Source organism: Bos grunniens, chromosome 16, assembly GCF_055505025.1.
Source record: "Bos grunniens cultivar Pamir isolate PY7600 chromosome 16, Bosgru_T2T1.0, whole genome shotgun sequence".
In the NCBI taxonomy this organism is placed as follows: Eukaryota; Metazoa; Chordata; class Mammalia; order Artiodactyla; family Bovidae; genus Bos; species Bos grunniens.
Window position 1 is genome coordinate 77,246,172 of NC_141180.1, and position 19,799 is coordinate 77,265,970.

General features: G+C 38.6%; 1 protein-coding gene across 8 annotated transcripts in view; it reads right to left on the bottom strand.

Moving 5' to 3' along the window:
- The window catches only part of CR2 (complement C3d receptor 2), a 49,252-nt gene that overhangs the window by 14,716 nt on the left and 14,737 nt on the right, over positions 1-19,799 (bottom strand). For 2 of the 8 annotated variants that reach the window (XM_086342776.1, XM_086342777.1), the window contains exons 3-20: positions 19,229-19,328; positions 18,720-18,805; positions 16,841-17,239; positions 15,051-15,227; positions 14,866-14,968; positions 14,163-14,248; positions 12,680-13,069; positions 10,876-11,064; positions 10,688-10,787; positions 10,390-10,472; positions 9,287-9,694; positions 7,681-7,857; positions 7,498-7,588; positions 7,144-7,220; positions 2,188-2,595; positions 1,639-1,815; positions 1,477-1,564; positions 1,040-1,122 (exon numbers count right to left, since the gene is read on the bottom strand). In XM_086342776.1, coding sequence (XP_086198902.1) covers positions 1,040-1,122; positions 1,477-1,564; positions 1,639-1,815; positions 2,188-2,595; positions 7,144-7,220; positions 7,498-7,588; positions 7,681-7,857; positions 9,287-9,694; positions 10,390-10,472; positions 10,688-10,787; positions 10,876-11,064; positions 12,680-13,069; positions 14,163-14,248; positions 14,866-14,968; positions 15,051-15,227; positions 16,841-17,239; positions 18,720-18,805; positions 19,229-19,328 — 3,222 coding nt within the window. The remainder of the gene's footprint in view (positions 1-1,039; positions 1,123-1,476; positions 1,565-1,638; positions 1,816-2,187; positions 2,596-7,143; positions 7,221-7,497; positions 7,589-7,680; positions 7,858-9,286; positions 9,695-10,389; positions 10,473-10,687; positions 10,788-10,875; positions 11,065-12,679; positions 13,070-14,162; positions 14,249-14,865; positions 14,969-15,050; positions 15,228-16,840; positions 17,240-18,719; positions 18,806-19,228; positions 19,329-19,799) is intronic. The other 6 variants (XM_086342781.1, XM_086342778.1, XM_086342779.1 and 3 more) reach the window with 6 other exon arrangements.

The window sequence follows — 19,799 nt, forward strand, 5'->3', positions numbered from 1 at the left end:
TTTTCCAGGCAAGAGTACTGGAGTGGGGTGCCATTGCCTTGTGTGTACTGCACATAGCTATAAAGTTGTTTCTTGGAGGAGGAAATGTCAATCCACTTAGTTCTTGCCTGGAAAACTCCATAGACAGAGGAGCCTGGCAGGCTACAGTCCATGAGGTTGCAAAGAGTTGGACATGGCTGAGTAACTGAGCACACATAAAGTTATTTAAATTTTAGATGCTGAATCATAATTTCTTTAAAAAACTTCATTGAATTTTTTGACTCTATGAATAATACATACTCATTCCAAAATAATTCAGAAAATAGAGTATAAATATAGACAAAGGAATAAATACAGCTATGTTCCCATGAAATAAATAGTTTATATTGTTATTTTTTTAATTTTTAGCAATTAGCAGGCTTACTGCAAATACAGTCATTCCTCAGTACCCACAAGGGACTGATTCCAGGGTCCCCCATCAGTACCAAATTCCAAGGAGGCTTAAGCTTCTTATATAAAATGGCATAGTGTTTGCATTTAACTTATGCACAGACTCCTATATATTTTAAATCACCTCTAGATGACTTATAATACTGAATACAATATAAATGCTATCTAAATATTTACAAATACAATGTAAATGCTAAGTAAATAGTACACAGTGCATAGCAAATTCAAGTTTAGCTTTTGGAAACTTTCAGGATTTAAAAATATATATAATATATATATATATTATATATATATAAGTATATATTATATATATATAATATAAATAATATAAATATAAATAATGTAAATGTAAATAATATATAATATATATATTATTTACAGTTGGTTGACACAAAGTTATGAAGCCTGCAAACACAGAGGGTCAACGGTATTCATTTCCTACTTGACAGTTTTGTTTCCCACTGCCAGTACTATCTAAATACCAAAACATGTTTTATATAAACTAAGCTAGAACACATACACTGCTGAGGCATAGAATAGCTCTGCAGTGACCTATCCTCTTTACCTCTCTACAACCCCATGGACTTTTTTTTTTTTTTTTTTAACTTACTTTCACAAACTGGAATCCTTTGGAACCAAACCCTATTTTCATCATCTTGACATTTTTGAAAAGCATATTTCATCATCCGGTACCTAGAGAGAGATTATAATACATTTTCTCTTCTTAAAAATCACATCTCTGAAACCTAGCCTCCTCAAACCAGTAATATAGAGGCACTTCTAAATAAGAAATTTGGCACAAAAGAGTCAAAAGTCTTGGCCCTTCAAGTAAGAAAACTGCTTTAGACTTAGGGTGCTCCCAGCAAAGACATTTTCATGTCAATAAAGGACTGAAAAGTTAGAGATGCTAGTTAGACCTTCATAACCTCGCATCCTCTGTTAATGTGACAATGAAGAACCTTAAAAGGGAGTCACCAGGACAAATTGAGGCTAGAATTAATGCATAAAGCAAGATGGAGACCCTTTATGAGAATGAGTCTTACTAACCCTTCTTGGCAAGATGTATTAACTGGTACCACAAGTGAATCAACTGGAGGTTCTCGAACATCTTCTTCCAAAGGTTGGCATTGTGCTTCTAGAGGAGCAAAGTTGAAATTACTTATATATGCTTGATATAAAAGAGAAAGACAACTCAGGAACTGAAAATACCTTCACACCGAGGGACAGACGGACTCCAATTTCCTGAAGACATACAATGAATGGATCTGTTTCCCACAAGCAAGTAACCAAGGTCACAGGTGTAGTCTACAGTCATCCCAGAGACAAAGAGGACCCTATTTCCACCTGTATGCCGACCATGGTGGAGCCCAGAGGGTGGCTGACAGCCTGGAGAGAAAACTTCCCACATAAATACCAACAAAAACTCAAGAACACTAAATACACAACATTTGACAATAGACAATCTGAAACTTTTAAGCAAAACAGCAAGCCCTTATTCATTACTGAGTGCTTTCTGCTCTTTTGAAGGAAACTGCCACCTTAAAAACAGATCTTCTGAATTATCTACCTTGACTTTATCCCATATCCAAGGGAGCATTTGGATAAAGAACATATACAACACGAATAGACTGTTTTAATACAGAATGGGATGGTAATCTATGCCCCTTTGCTTTTTCCCACAACTCTAGCTTTGAGTGGGAGGTAACAAACAAGAATAAACAAATAAATACCTCCATTTTTTCTCCACTTGATTTTTACCTTTTTCACAAACTGGTATTTCAGGATCCCAGGTGTTATTGGCTTTGCAACGAACCTGACTGCTGCCCTTCAAAATAAATCCATCATCACACTTGAATATCACACTGTCATTGTAGAAATATGGAGCTTCCTTTCCAGATATCTTGTATCCATTTGCAACATGGACATGCGAACATTGAACAGCAGGGAGGGAGAGTTTACAGAGAGGAGCAGGGCCACTCCAGATGCCTGTCTCTTGATCATTGCTTATACAACGAATTGTGCTCTCCCCAATGAGGTTGTACTTCACTCCTCTCTCTGGCCCAGGGTTACATGTGTAAGTGACTGTAGTTCCATACAGGACATCTTCTGAAGAACTGCCTGTGTGTACTCCATTGTAGATAACAGGAGGTGGTGGGCAGGTGATATCTGGAGGGAGGAAAACTTACTCTACAATTCTGTTTCAGTATTAAACACCAAAGAAAAGAAATGAAGCTGATTATAAATCTTTTATCAGGTTTCCTAGAGAATATGGGTGAGATATGATTATGTTTTGTGTCAAAACTCATCATGTATGTAAAATTCAATTTAAAAGATTTCATTGAAAAAATCTTTGCAATGTGTTAAAAGATGTATATAAATATCATATTGTGACTAAAGTCTGATAGCAAATTATTAAGAAAAGAATTCTTTTTATAACAACCAATAGGTCAATAGGCAGACAGAATGAAAATCACAATCACAGAAAACTAACCAAACTGATCACAGGGACCACAACATGTCTAACTCAATAAAACTATGAGCCACCAGGATAGATGGGTCATGGTGGCGACTTATGACATAATGTGGTCCACTTGAGAAGGAAATGGCAAACCACTTCAGTATTCTTTCTTTGAGAACCCCATGAACTGTATGAAAAGGCAAAAAGATATGACACTGAATGATGACCTCCTCAAGTTGGTAGGTGCCCAATATGCTACTGGAGAAAAGTGGAGAAATAACTCCAGAAAGAATGAAGAGACAGAGCCAAAGTGAAAACAATCCCCAGCTGGGGATGTGACTGATGATGGAAGTAAAGTCTGATGCTGTAAAGAACAATATTGCATAGGAACCTGGAATGTTAGGTCCACAAATCAAGGTAAATTGGAAATGGTCAAACGAGATGACAAGAGTGAACATCAACTGTTTAGGAATCAGTGAACTAAAATGGACTGGAATGGGATAATTTAGTTCAGATGACCAATATACCTATTACTGTGGACAAGAATCCCTTAGAAGAAGAGTTTCCCTCAAAGTCTACAAAATAGTCTGAAATGCAGTACTTGGGTGCAATCTCAAAAATGACAGAATGATCTCTGTTCATTTCCAAGGCAAACAATTCAATATCACAGTAATCCAAGTCTGTACACCAACCACTAATGCTGAAGAAGCTGAAGCTGAATGGTTCTAGGATGACCTACAAGACACTCTAGAACTAACACCCAAAAAAGATATTCTTTTCATCACAGGGGACTGGAATGCAAAAGTAGGAAGTCAAGAGATACCTGGAACAACGGGCAAGTTTGCCCTGGAGTACAAAATGAAGCAAGGCAAAGGCTAACAGAGTTTTGCCAAGAGAATGAACTGGTCACAGCAAATATCCTTTTCCAACAACACAAGAGATGACTCTATACATGGACGTCACCAGATGGTTAATACCAAAATCATATTGATTATATTCTTTTCAGAAGATGGAGAAGCTCTATACAATTAGCAAAAACATGACTGGGAGCTGACTGTGGCTCAGATCATGAACTCCTTATTGCAAAATTCAGACTTAAATTGAAGAAAGTAGAGAAAACCACCAGACCTTCAGGTAAGACCTAAATCAAATCTCTTCTGATTATACAGTGGAGGTGACAAATAGATTCAAGGGATTAGATCTGATAGACAAAATGCCTGAAAAACTATAGATAGAAGTTCATGACATTGTACAGGAGGTAGTGATTAAGACCATCTGAAAGAAAAAAGAAAAAATGCAAAGAGTCAAAATGGTTTCCTGAGGAGGCCTTACAAATAGCTAAGAAAAGAAGAGAAGTGAAAGGCAAAGGAGACAAGGAAAGATAAACCCATCTGAATACAGAGTTCCAAAGAATAGCAAGAAGAGATAAGAAAGCCTTTTTCAAGTGATCAATGCAAAGAAATAGAGGAAAACAATAGAATGGGAAGAAACTAGAGATCTCTTCAAGAACATTTAAGATACCAAGGGAACATTTCATACAAAGATGGGCACAATAAAGGACAGAAATGGTATAGACCTAACAGAAGCAGAAGATATTAAGAAGAGGTGGCAAGAATACACAGAAGAGTTATACAAAAAAGATCTTCAAGACTCAGATAATGATGATCCTGTGATCACTCACCTATAGTCAGACATCCTAGAGTGTGAATTCAAGTGGGCATTAGGAAACATCACTGCAAACAAAGGTAGTGGAGATGATGGAATTCCAGCTGAGCTATTTCAAATCCTAAAAGATGGTGCTATGAAAGTGTGGCACTCAATATTCAAGAAAATTTGGAAAACTCATCAGTGACCACAAGAATGGAAAAAGTCACTTTTCATTCCAATCCCAAAGAAAGGCAATGCCAAAGTAGTTTCACACTACCACACAAATGTTCACCCACTAGTAAAGTAATGCTCAAAATTCTCCAAGCTAAGCTTCAACAGTACTGAACCAAGAACTTCCAGATGTTCAAGCTGGATTTAGCAAAGGCAGAGGAACCAGAGATCAAATTGCCAACATCCGTTGGATTGTAGAAAAACAGGAGTTCCAGAAGAACATCTACTTCTGCTTTATTGACTATGCCAAAGCCTTTGACTGTGGATCACAACATCACAACAAATTGTGGAAAATTCTTAAAGAGATGGGAACCCCAGACAACCTTACCTGTCTCCTGAGAAATTTGTATGCAGGTCAAGAAGTGACAGTTAGAACCAGATATGGAACAACAGACTGGTTCCAAATTGGGAAAGGAGTACATAAAGGCTGTATATTGTCACCCTGCTTGTTTAACTTATATGCAGAGTACATCATGCAAAATGCTGGGCTGGATGAAGCACAAGCTGGAATAAAGATTGCCAGGAGAAATATTAATAACCTAAAATAAGCAGATGACATCACCCTAAGGCAGAAAGTGAAGAGGAAGTAAAGGGCCTCTTGATGAAAGTGAAAGAAGAGAGTGAAAACGCTGGCCTAAAACTCAACATTCAAAAAATGAAAATCATGGCATCTGGTCCCATCACTTCATGGCAAACAAATGGAGAAACAATGCAGTGAGAGACTTTATTTTCTTGGGCTCCAAAATCACTGAAGATGGTGACAACAGCCATGAAATTAAAATATGCTTGTTCCTTGGAAGAAAAGGTATGACCAACCTAGACAGCATATTAAAAAGCAGAAACATTACTTTGCCAAAAAAGGTCCTTCTAGTCAAAGCTAGAGGGCTATGAGGGCTTCCCTTATAGCTCAGTTGGTAAAGTATCTGTCTGCAATGCAGAAGACCCGGGTTCAATACCTGGGTCAGGAAGATACCCTGGAGAATGAAATGGCAACCCACTCCAGTATTCTTGCCTGGAGAATCCCATGGACAGAGGAGCCTGGCAGGCTGCAGTCCATGCGATCACAAGAGTCGGACATGACGGAGCAACGAAAGAGAGAGAGAGAGTCAAAGCTATAGTTTTTCCAGTAGTCATGTGTGGATGTGAGAGTTGGAGCATAAAGAAAGCTGAGCATCCAAGAATTGATGCTTTTGAACTGTGGTGTTGGAGAAGACTCTTTCGAGTCCTTTGGACTGCAAGGAGATCATATCAGTCAATCCTAAAGGAAATCAGTCTTGAATATTCATTGGAAGGACTTCTGAAGCTGAAACTCCAATACTTTGGGCACCTGATGCAAAAGACCCTGATGCTGGAAGGACTGAAGTCAGGAGAAGAAGGGGACACCAGAGGATGAGATGGCTGGTTGGCATCACCTACGTGTTGGACATGTGTTGAGCAAGCTCTGGGAGTTGGAGATGGACAGGGCAGCTTGGCATGCTGTAGTCCATGGAGTTCCAAAGAGTCGGATATGACTTAGTACTGAACTGATATGAATAGGTCAATAAACAGCACAGAGGAATAGAATTAAGGTTTTTTGAGATGGCTTATCTTTGTGTTGTGATGGTATGGTAGGTTAGCCAAGAATTTTTATTGTTTACTTAACATCTACTTTTTGCTAGACAATGTTCTCATCCTTAATGTAGGGATAGTAGCATTTAATTATAACAACTTTGAGGTCTGAAATCTTATGGCAACATTACAGATAAGAGGCCTGAGTTCAGAGAAATTACATAAATTGCCCCAAGTCAATAAGTAGAAATAGAATCTGAGTTCAGATCTCATCTCAGTCCTCTTTCTTACCACTAAGCTAGTATACCCAGACTTAAGGATGATGGTTCATATACTTACTGACTTCATTACTCTTATTCTCCCAAATCACATAAGAGAATCAGTAGTTAAATGAGTTCACATTAAGTGATTGCTATGCTTTGAGTAAAAGAGGAGACAACAGAAAGCAAAACTGTGCAACTATAACTATTGACAGAGAGAAAAGAATGGAATCTAATATTCATAATCCCATAACATGTCTAAAACAGAAATCTCATAGGAAGCTAAAGTGAAAGTGAAAGTGAAGTTGCTCAGTCGTGTCCGACTCTTTGAGACCTCATAGACTGTAGCCTACCAAGCTCCTCTGTCCATGGGATTTTCCAGGCAATAGTACTAGAGTGGATTGCCATTTCCTTCTCCAGGGGATCTTCCCAACCCAGGGATCAAACCCGGGTCTCCTGCATTGTAGAGAGACGCTTTACCATCTGAGCCGCCACAGGAAGCTAGATCCTCTGTTATTCATATTCATTGATCTCACATTATTCTAGATCCCCTGTTATTTTTCTACTTACCTTTACAAAGACGAATTTCCATAAACCAAGGAATTGTGCCTTGACACTGCTGATAGACACTTTCACCCAGTCGGTACCTAGGGACAAAGAGTCAAGACATTTTGTTATCTGTGGACCATTAGCCTAAGCAAAAGCTATTGGCTCAATAGCACATATTACTTTCAGGACAGGCAACTATAGGAACAAAAATGTAGCCACCAGGAGCACAACCCATCCACTGAACAGCATAGTCTCCATTAATGGAAAAACAGAGTGATCAACATGTCCACAAACCCATGAAGAAGGTCTTTGAGATAAACTCTTAACACAGGGCTTGCAGTGTAGCTACTGTAGTCTGAGATAGTCCTCACTTACCCTTCATCACAAGTAGAGTTAACATCTGGTCTAATAAATTGGTTCTTGGGTTTTTTAAAGACTTGCTTTCCGACAGGTTCACATTCTGCCACTAAGAAAAAAAAAAGGAGAATGAGAAATCAACTGAAGGCCATTTCAAAACCAAAAAAAAAAAAAAAAAAATCAAAATTCAGAGCCTGGCACCTTTGCATGTGGGAGCAGTGGGCATCCACACTCCATCAGGGGTACAATGTATGGATTCTTCTCCCACCAGCTCATAGCCAAGGTCACAGCTGTATTTTATGGATGTCCCAGGGTCAAAGCGAACCCTGTGTCTGTCTTCCTTCTGCCCATTGAGGATTTTAGGAGGGGCTTGACAATCTAAAAGAAAGGCAGATAATTTTTCTTATGTAAACAACAGAAAAAACTGAGCCAAAGATATTGATATCAATGCTACAATGCCATTCTGGTGGCAGTTGTACAGTACAGCCGTAATCTTGCAGCCCAGTTTTGGGTAACTTTAGGTCAGTGGTTATCTTTTTCTTTTTCTTTTTTTTTCTGCATTTAGGCTGCTGTAGATTGTTTTCCATTCCAACTGAGTGCTCCAACTCATTTGCTGTCTCTTCCTGTTTTAAGGAACCCTCTTGTATGCTTCTAATGGGAGATTCTGATCTATCTATAGGGTGGGATTTTGCTGAAGTCTCTTTTAAGAAATCACTGTTAAGACAAGCAAACATTTTCTCCAGTTTTTTTTTTTTTTTTTCACTTTAAAGAAAGGGACAATTTAGTGATCCCTAATGTTTTTCCTCCAAGGATACTTCCACAAAATGAATGGTAGTGTTTTAAAAGGCTCTGTATAACTGATATTCACTATATTTGATGAGGGTGGGCTTCCCTGAAAGCTCAGCTGGTAAAGAATCCACCTGCAATGCAGGAGAACCCGGTTCGATCTCTGGGTTGGGAAGATTCCCTGGAGAAGGGATGGGCTGCCCATTTCAGTATTCTTGGGCTTCCCTGGTGGTTCAGATGGTAAAGAATCTGCCTGCAAGGTGGGAAGATTCCAACCCAAGGATGGGGAAACAATGGAAACAGTGGCATACTTTATTTTCTTGGACTCCAAAATTGCTGTGCATGGTGACTGCAGCCATGTAATTAAAAGACACTTGCTCCTTGAAAGAAAACGTATGACCAACCTAGACAGCATATTAAAAAGCAGAGACATTACTTTGCCGACAAAGGTCTGTATAGTCAAAGCTATGGTTTTTCCAGTAGTCACATATGGATGTAAGAGTCAGACCATAAATAAAGCTGAGCACCAAAGAATTGATGCTTTTGGACTGTGGTGTTGGAGAAGATTCTTGAGAATCCATTGGACTGCAAGGAGATCCAACCAGTCAATCCTAAAGGAAATCAGCCCTGAATGTTCATTGGAAGGACTGATGCTGAAGCTCCAATACTTTGGCCACCTGATGTGAACAGCTAACTCATTGGAAAAGACCCTGATGCTGAGAAAGATTGAAGACAGGAGAAGGGGATGACAGAGGATGAGATGGATGGATGTCATCACTGACTCGATGGACCTGAGTTTGAGCAAGCTCTGGGAGTTGGTGATGGACAGGGAGGCCTGATGTGATGCAGTCCATGGGGGTCACAAAGAGTCGGACATGACTGAGTGACTGAACTAAACTGATACTTGGTATAATTGAGGGGACTGGAAGCTGGAAAAGGTCCTGCTGAAGTCCATAACACCTTCTCTAATGTTTCTAAAGAAGAAATCAGTAGCATTTATTCTGAACATTGGAATACCCACCCTTTTCACAGACTGGTACTGACGGTTCCCATGTGCCTTGGGCATTACATCGGACTGCCCTGCTACCCTTCATGGTAAAGCCAAACATGCAAGCAAATACCACAGTGTCATTATAGGAATATTGATCTCTCTGCCCAGATGATATTTGGCCTCTTGGGATCTGAGGAGGTGGACACAAAAGCTCAGAAACAGAAAGTTCACAGCGTGGGGCAGGTCCGCTCCAGGTCCCAGTCTTCTGACTATCGGTGGTACAACGGATAGTTCTCTCCCCAACGAGGATGAAGTTCACTCCTTTCTCTGGGCCTGGGTCACAAGTGTAACTGACTGTGCTTCCATATCGAAAGATCACTGAAGTGGTGCCTGTATGTCTTCCATTGAGTATAGGAGGAGGTGATGGGCAAAGAATTTCTAGAAAATTAGAGAGATAGTTGACAAGATTACAGCTGTACTATCAACAAAGAATGTCTCCGGTGTTTCTAGATGCCACTCTCATATCCTCGGTTCAGGGACAATAGTGTTTGAATCTGTGATGAATCTGTCAAAGCAGCTATAGCAAAATAATTCAGAAAGTATGATCTAAAATTTTGTTCCTGAATATATCTACTTTGCTGATCCTTTTATTTCTTTTACCAAGTATATAATCTCCATTATGTGCATGGCCTGGATGGCAATTGTACATAGCTTTCAGAGAAAAAAATGCTCAGGAACCCTGTTTTACCTGAGTAAGCAAAGGATAAAGAGATAATACAAGGATGCTTCAGTGAAGAATATATCCCTTAAAATCTAAAGATTTCTTCACAGCCTGTGCAAGTCAGTGAAACTTTGAGCCATGCTGTGCAGGGCCACCCAAGATGAATGGTCATGGTGGAGAGTTCTGAAAAAATGTGATCCACTGGAGAAGGAAATGGCAAACTACTTCAGTACTCCTACCTTGAGAACCCCGTGAACAGTATGAAAAGACAAAGATCTCTAGAGGAGATCTTTGTTCTATAAGATCTGTGTAGTAACAACTAGACAAAAAACTTTCAGTTAAGCTGAGGAGGCAGTGTCTTGCTGAACCTCTGGCCAAGGAGCAAGTTACAAACTACAGTTGCCTAACTTACCTTCACATGCTGGCATCCTGGTCCAAAAAGTACGCTGTCCAAAAATTACACACTGACTAGAAAGTGGTCCTTGTAACCGATACCTGGAGACAAAGGGAGGTCATTCAGAATGATTAGGCAGAATGAAAGCCTCTATTAAAAATCCAAGATAAATTCACTTAATTTGTGGGCACTAACTTCTTTTTATCAGCATTATCTCACAACCTCAAGCTGTCCATCGACCCTCATAGTTTCACAGTTCACACCATGCACACATAAGTCAAATGAATGAAACCCCATTGGGCCTCTAGACACTCACCCTTCATTACAGGAAAAGTTCACAGTTGCACCAACCCCAAAACTAGTGGGCCTCTTTATCTGCCCATTGAGAAATGGTCCTGGAGCTTCACACTCTGCCTCTAAGAAAGCAATCCAAAGATGAGCAAAATATGGCAAGTAACATAACAGCCCAAATTCTTAACCCAGATGATTGTCAATTTAGAGTACCTTTACATGTGGGAGCAACAGCACTCCAGTCTCCCGAAGACAAACAGTGAATGGTGTTTTCTCCAAGAAGTAAATAACCAGGTTCACAACTGTAGGTCACAGTCAATCCTGGAGCAAAGGAGCCAACACTCTCCCCTGTGTGATGCCCATTGGCAATTGTGGGAAGTGAAGGACACTCCAGGGGGATATCTTTACACACACATTAGGAAAAAGGTCATCAGATAACAGTTCCTTCACAGTCTGTATTTTGATTTAGTACATACATCCAAATAAATGATACATGATGTATGGCAAACAGTCATTATTAATATTCAACTCAGTCTTTTAAAGATTAAACAGGTGTGGTTTAATTATATCCATTTTATACTACAAATAGTACATTATATTTTAGTTATACTTTATGAATTATATTTACCATGTGAAAACCTTCAATTACCAAAAAATAAAGTCCATTTTTCACTCATACTCCCATTCTACCCTTAAGCCTATTCTATGCTCCAAAAGTAGCATGCTGTTATTTATAAGATTATCCTGCCAGATATCAGTAATATAGTTTGTTTTTATCCTATATGTGATATATACACACACATTTTTCCTTTGTGTGATGCTCAATACATATTGTTCAATGCCTTGCTTTATTTGTTTAATAATCTATGTCTTTCCATGTCAATACATAGAGGCCTATCTAAGTCTTTATAAAGACTTAATTGTTTTTCAGGCTTCCCTGATGGCTCAGATGGTAAAGAATCTGCCTGCAATGCAGGAGACTTGGGTTCCATCCCTAGGTCAGGAATACCCCATGGAGAAGGGAATGGCAACTCATTCTAGTATTCTTGCCTGGAGAATTCCATGGACAAAAGAGCCTGGCAGACTCCAGTCTGTGAGTCTCAAAGAGTCAGACATGATTGAGTGACTATCAAACACACACACAATTGTTTTCCATGGTCACCTCATTTGTGACTATCTTCAGAATGCCCCCAAGATTTTATAGATAGAATCGTATTTTGATTATTTTGATAGTACAATTTTTGTCAAATATTGCCAGATCCCATAATTACATAACTGAAATTCAGATTTAGAGTTCAAGCAATGTAAGTCAAACAAAATACAAAGAAAAGGAACTTACAGTAGTTCCTGTTCTCAAAGTTGTTGTTCAGTCACTAAGTCATGTCCAACTCTTTGCAACCCAATGGACTGCAGCATACCAGACTTCCCTGTCCTTCACTATCTCCTGGAGTTTGCAAAAACTCATGTCCATTTTCAAAGTAACTTGATTTGAAATGTTATGGCTTAGGAGATGAGTTTGGAATATAGTGTGGATCACTCAGAAAGTATTTATAGAGGTCAAAGGGAATGGCAAATCATTTCTGCCGTACTACATTAACAGCTCTTATAGATAAATTTTAAATCCATTTAGTATGTTTTTGCTTTAGGAGCCCACATTTCTTTTCATTTGACAATACCTTAGATAGACAGTTTAAACTATCCACTTTCCACAGTCCAGACTAACTCTGGCCTCTATCATTGTGAGATATTCCATTCAAATATTAGGTGTGTTCAGTTAGATTTTCCCATTATATTTTAAAATTATTTGCTCTATTGATGAATGAACATTTATATCCCTCTACAACTAAGGAAAAAAAAAATAGGAAACTGTCATTTTCACCCTTTCCCTTGCTTCCTCCCTCCACCCTTACCATTTACACATTCACACTGTTCTTCCTTCAGAATGATCCCAAACTTAACCTGCACAGAAATGGAAGGGACCAAGCTCCTGGCTCAATTTTACTTTCATTCTACTCACCACTCTCACAGGTTGGTAATGGTGTCGGACCCCACCTTCTATTTGCTCGGCACCAAACAGTTTTGTTTCCTTTCATGGTGAAATTGGCATTACAGGAAAATGTCACAGCATCACCGTGTCTGAATGGTGGTCTAGATGTTTTACTTCGGTATCCCCCTGGTACTATGGGTTCAGAGCAAACAGAATTTCTATCGTAATATTCACAGATAGGAGGAGCTTTATCCCAGATTCCATTCACATTGTCTTTACTTATACAAAAAAGACGTCTTTCTCCAATGAGGCGGAAGGCACTCTGACATGTATAGGTCACCACAGCATTATGAGCTACAGGACCAGAATAATAACTACTGCGTCCATTTTTGATAGAAGGAGGGGGGTCACAAAAAATCCCTGCAAAGTAGGAAAGAAAATATGTGGTCACACTGATCATGAAAATAAGATTCAAATTTAGATAAAAGATCCAAATATAGGTCATGTCACTGTTTCAGAAATAGATTAGAAATTCATATAATTTCTTTCTTATTCATACTGACTCTGACAGCTCAGTAAGAGCTGTCCCTAAGCTGCTAAATTCTTACCTTTCTCTTGATCTTCAGCAAAAAAAGCAATTAGGACCAAACAATAACAATGAAACAGAATTTATTGAATAGTTCTGTGTCTAATCAACTTTAATAATGAAACAAAAGGTAAATAGTACATGAAAATAATGTTAATGACGTACTAATTACATGTGTACAATTTGGGCTCAATAGGCCTGGTTTCAAATCCCCACAGTCATTCAATAGCTGCGTGACCTTAGACAAGTCTCACCCTCTTTAAGCCTCAGTTTCCTAATCTAGTAAGAAAGTAGCTGAAAATGACAAGTACAATACCTGGAACATGCTAATTATGCAACACCTATTTCAAGCACAACTGGGGCTATTAAGTATAGAGACCACATTCTGTCCTGTTACAAAAGATACTGCATCCTCACTGCAAGTCAATTGTCTTCTTTTAATGCTTGTCTCCTTTGAAGAAGCCACAGGAAATGGTTTCAAATAATATCTTTTATTTACTTGTCCTATTGGGCATGAAGAATATTAATTGTTTATAGCTGTATTAGTATATGTACACTTTTCCTGAGTGAGTCTCAGAATAAAGAAAAAACTGCCAACCTCTGAAACTTCTGGTTGATTTCCATTTAGCTCCAAGATTTGCTCATCAGATGAGGAAGTGGCATTACCATGTCAGTGCATCAGTGCTATTCATTTTCAGCTGGAGTAACTTTTGAGAGCCTTTATCCTTATACACATAGAATACTCAACACCATTTGTAGTCAACTGAATAAAGTTAGTTTTGGCCTGCATTCTAAAACATACAGAAGAGTGGCATGTATATGTTCAAAGCATACATGTTGATAGATTTTATAATTGATAAATGCATAAGAACAGACCAAAAATCAAGAGGCACAATCCATACTTGATTACTTTTGCTTTCTACTCACGTTCACAGACAGGAAATTTATTACTCCAGAAAACTCTCATTCCTTCTGAGACACACTGACTAGAAGACTGGCCATTTAACCGGTACCTTAAACAATAAGGGGCAGCAAATTATCACCAGAACAAACCAATTCTCCGTTACATGGAAACTAAACACTTCTTTCAAGAGTGTGGGATTAATGGGGTCTATCTTCATAAGAATTTTCCCTAAGGAAAAAGTCCAAGATTGCGAATTAGCTAAGTTATATGAAGACTTCAGACCAGCTAAAAACACAGAGCAAACAGTCCTGATGGTCTGCTCTTTCCTTGAGTTCTTGCTTTAATCTTCAGCATCCAAATGTTAAGATTTTCTTGACCATTAGAAGGAAACAACCTTAGTTCCTAGTGAAGAAAACATCAAAGACTTTGTTTCTTAAGCTCACTTCAAAGAGCCCCTCTTACTGAACCCTCAACATCCATTCAGTCTCCATAAAAGAAATCTTAACTTCTGAGCCTAATCTTTGCTTTTGCAAATGATGAGAGGACAGTTCCCAACTTTGGCTGACCATGCACACATTTGGAGAAAATAAATGGGATTCTTTTAACAACAGAATTCTTAATCATAAAAGGTAAAGAAAAGGAGAGAGAAAATCAGAGGCAAAGAAATGTAACTGTCTTTAAAGATCACACTTAGCAATGACTAGCTATGGGTCACTTTGCACTCACCCTTTATCACAAACAAATGAAACCTCTGCCCCAAGCTGGAGATTAGGAGGAGCTACCACACGACCATTGAGAAGTTGGTTTGGAATGTCATCACATGATTTCACTAGGAAAAAAGAAACAAGGCTGGCACATGAAGAGTCAGGAAACAACTGAGTTTCCTTGAGATGAAATAGACCTTTATGCACCTTCACATTTGGGTACTAGATGGCTCCAGGTTCCCAAGGATGTGCATTGTATAGGATTAGTTCCAATGAGAGTGTAGCCAGGCTCACAGCTGTAGGACACTTCCTGTCCAACTGCAAAGAATTCCTCATCCAATTGGTTATAATTACCATGGTGGGTATGTGGAGGTGGTAGACACCCTGAGAAGAAAACAGGACCGGAGGCCTGTTATTTCTAAAATAAGAACTTTCTTCTCTACAACCTAAGCCAATTTAGGGTTGGCAGGAGTTGGATAAAGGTGGTCATGTCAGCCCTCCTAAGTTTAAGGCAAACACTCTTTTGGGTGAGACAGAGTGACGCTACTATGTGTTACATATTTTAGACATGATGCACTTTGCATCTATCTCCTCTGTATCTTGATCTGTGCCAGGAAATATGACCCCTCCTCATCATTTTCCTGTTTTATTTAAATGGATATCCTCTCACTAATACTGTAGCCAAGGGAACCAAACTATTATAATGCCTTTTTTTTTTTTTTTTAACCACCAAAATATCCCCTTTCTTCCTGGTCCCCACACCATTGATGAAGTGTTTAAGTCTTGGGGAAGGAACTTCAAATGGTGCCAGGTTTTTAGGAAGTCGGGCATTTCTCAATAAAAGTAGGAGAAAGAGGGGAAATGGGGGAAGTGACTCAGTCTTAATTCTAACCTTATTCCATAAAGGCTACATTTTTCAATAGAAGAATGTATAAAGCGTATAGTAATTTGAATCTAATTCTGATCAGTCAATTTTCCCTACTGGCCTGGCTAATGGGATTAAGAGTTAATTTTATCCTCATTTAAATAAAATCTAACTACATACAATTTTAATCATACAAAAATCTTTGATCACTGGCTCTGGTACTATCTGCTTTTTTTTTTTTTTTTTTTAGTGTCTTCTGATTTCCCCTAAATTAATGTATATCTAGCTCTGTCCCAGAATATAGTAAATTTCTCATCTCTTCAACATTTAGATACTACTTTCAAAGTTTACTTTAAAATTTTTTTTCCCACTTACCACATCACCCTATTTAACCCCCCAAATAATATGTAATTATTTTATATTGTTAGGTTGATCATGTTTCCATTATAAAATTATAATTATCTTTTAATTTGTGTCTATCTATTGATTGTGAAAACTGATAAACATATTTTACTATTGTGATTATGCAACTATTATTCACATAATACCACTGTATCATGATTGGTCAACAGAAAATAACAGAATTCTATATCACTAAAACTACTATTTAATAGAAAAACTTGAATTTACTTTTTAAAATCCAGATACATAGAAGAATTATTTTGGATTATTTTTTGAAAAATAAAAATGTCCAGGTATTGCTACTTTTCTCTCCAGAGCTCCAGGTGTGTTTCTAATGAGCAGATATGTTTAAAAGCAACTGGACTATATAATGATCTCTTACTTTTATCTAGTTTGTTGCACCTTTTCTATTTCATATTCAGTGCTCCCATTTCACTTAGTTTATGTTTTCCAATTTCTCTGTCTCTTTTTTGTTGTTATTGCTGCTGTTCTTTCTCAAGCCTTTATCAAGCATAGTAGAAAAGCTTTTGTACACCTATATGTATGTAGTATTATAATAAAAATATTTTAGAAAATTTATGAATCTTTGCCTAGCTACTTTTAAATTCTTTAACCAGGATATCCAACAACACACACTGTCTTTATCATCCTCTTCTCATAGGTATCCTACATCTATCTCTCCCAAAATCTCATTTTATTTCTAGATCCCCAAAGTTGCAGCCCAACTCACCCTTGAAGCACTTTGGCAGTGGAGGATTCCATTTGCTGTTTGGTTGGCACCATACTGTGTTGCTGCCTTTCATGGTAAAGCCAGGCTTACACTTAAACATCACAGAGTCATTTAAAGAAAATGAACGCCTAAATCCAGATTCCATAGCTCCATTTTCAACTTCTGGAATTGGACATTTGACTACAGGAATACACTGAGGGGGAGGGCTGTTCCAGATGCCAACTTGATTGTCTTTGCTGGTGCAATATATTGACTTCTCACCCAAGAGGTCAAACAGCTTTTTCCCATTCTGTCCAACATGGCACTGATAAGTAACCACTGTTCCATAGTAAAAGTAGTCTCTATTGCTGCTCTGAAAGTCTCCATTAGAGATGGCTGGGGGTGGCTCACAAGGAATAGCTTTGGCAGTGTGGTAGATAGGAAAAGAGAGAAGGTATTTAAATATTATATCTTCTGTAACAAACACATGAAAAGATGCTCAACATCACTTATTATCAGAGAAATGCAAATCAAAACCACAATGAGGTACCATCTCACGCCAGTCAGAATGGCTGCTATCAAACAGTCTACAAACAATAAATGCTGGAGAGGGTGTGGAGAAAAGGGAACCCTCTTACACTGTTGGTGGGAATGCAAACTAGTACAGCCACTATGGAGAACAGTGTGGAGATTCCTTAAAACACTGGAAGTAGAACTGCTCTATGACCCAGCAATCCCACTGCTGGGCATACACACTGAGGAAACCAGAATTGAAAGAGAAACGTGTACCCCAATGTTCATCGCAGCACTGTTTATAATAGCCAGGACATGGAAGCAACCTAGATGTCCATCAGCAGATGAATGGATAAGAAAGCTGTGGTACATATACACAATGGAGTATTACTCAGCCATTAAAAAGAATACATTTGAATCAGTTCTAATGAGGTGGATGAACTGGTGCCTATTATACAGAGTGAAGTAAGCCAGAAAGAAAAACACCAATACAGTATACTAATGCATATATATGAAATTTAGAAAGATGGTAACGATGACCCTATATGCGAGACAGCAAAAGAGACACAGATGTATAGAACAGTCTTTTGGAATCTGTGGAAGAAGGCGAGGGTAGGATGATCTGAGAGAATAGCATTGAAACATGTATATTATCATATGTGAAACAGATTGCCAGTCCATGTTAAATGCATGAGACAGGGTGCTCAGGGCTGGTGCACTGGGATGACCCTGAGGGATGGGATGGGGAGGGAGTGGGATGAGGGTTCAGGATAGGGAACACATGTACACCCATGGCTGATTCATGTCAATGTATGGCAAAAACCACCACAATATTGTAAAGTAATTAGCCTCCAATTAAAATAAAAAGAAAAGAAATTTAAAAATAAATGTAATATCTTCTGGGAATTTTGTCTCAACTCTTGCAAACCAAACTTCCACTTCACCTACAATTAACCCATATTGCTGAAATTCTGTAAGCTCATCTCAAAGATGGTTCTAAATGGAAAGTATCAAGGTAGGAAGATACATGGAACTGGCCTAATAAAACCTCCTAAATATGACTTAGTCACCAGTCCTCACCCCCAGAGTACAGATAAACTCTTACAAAAGGTACTTAGAGTGCCATAAATTCTGCTTGGATTTAAGCTGGCAGAGTGGAGTCTTGTAGCATATTTTAGACTTGAGCAATTATTCACTGTGAACTAACTTACCATCAAGGTACAGTAAGCGAAAGAAAGGGTAGTGGGATCGGGGGCATGGAAGAAAATAAATCACAGATTTGTGTCCAGATCTGCTCAGAACAAGTGTAACCTTCCTGGGTACTTATTTTGATGTGTAGATGCCCACTTTCCCTCTAGAGGGGGACAAGAACAAAAATTCTACTCACATTCACAAAGGGGTAGGTCCTTATCCCAGGTTACTGTATTGTCTGAGATAAGACATGTAGCAGATGTGTCACCAATGAGTCGATATCTAAAGATAAAGAGATGAGTGATCATCTCCCAGCTGGACATTTTAGAAAAGCTTAGAACTTTTTCCACTGAAAGAATGGCAAAGAATAGAATATCATGGTGAAAGTAATGGTGAAGGACTATGGACATATACATAAGATTCAACAATGTAAAGACAAATGAAATTTGACCTCCTGGTCACTAACACTGAAGATTTAAAATTGGAAGAGGAGTAGCGCAAATTTTTTCTCTTCTAGGGATCCACTCTAGTGGGTCATCCTAAACAGTTCTCCCTGGAGCATATCAGAGAGGTGATTCTTTTTATTTATCCATTTTTAAGGGTGGGTGGCAATTACTCATATCTTTTTTTTTGGAAGACAGATGATTTCCATTGAAACTACTGTTCTAATATCCACGTACTTGGAGATGTCTCCTGCCAACTCACCCTCTGTCACAAGAAAATGTAATTGTTGCCCCAAACATGATACCCTGAGGTGTGTGGACAGAGCCATGGAGGAGTTCTCTAGGAACCGTACATGATTTACCTACAAGGGAGAACAAAACAGAAAAAAAAAAAAAAATCGGGATTGGGATTTTAGGGATTTTTTTCTGCTTTTATTAAATTCCAATATGACTGGACTGGCTGAGCAGCCTACCCATGCTTATGCAAAGAACTTTTGGACATTTAGAAAATTTTTATCTTTCAACTCCATAACACTATTTGTTTAAAACCTGTAGTCTATATTTCTAAGTGTGGATGAAAATATTATTTGTGGTCAACCATAATTTATAGTCTCTCAGTTCAGTTCAGTCACTCAGTCATGTCCGATTCTTTGCGACCCCATGAATTGCAGCACGCCAGGCCTCCCTGTCCATCACCAACTCTCAGAGTTCACTCAAACTCACGTCCATCGAGTCAGTGATGCCATCCAGCCATCTCATCCTCTGTCGTCCCCTTCTCCTCCTGCCCCCAATCCCTCCCAGCATCAGAGTCCCGACTCTTTGCGATCCCATGG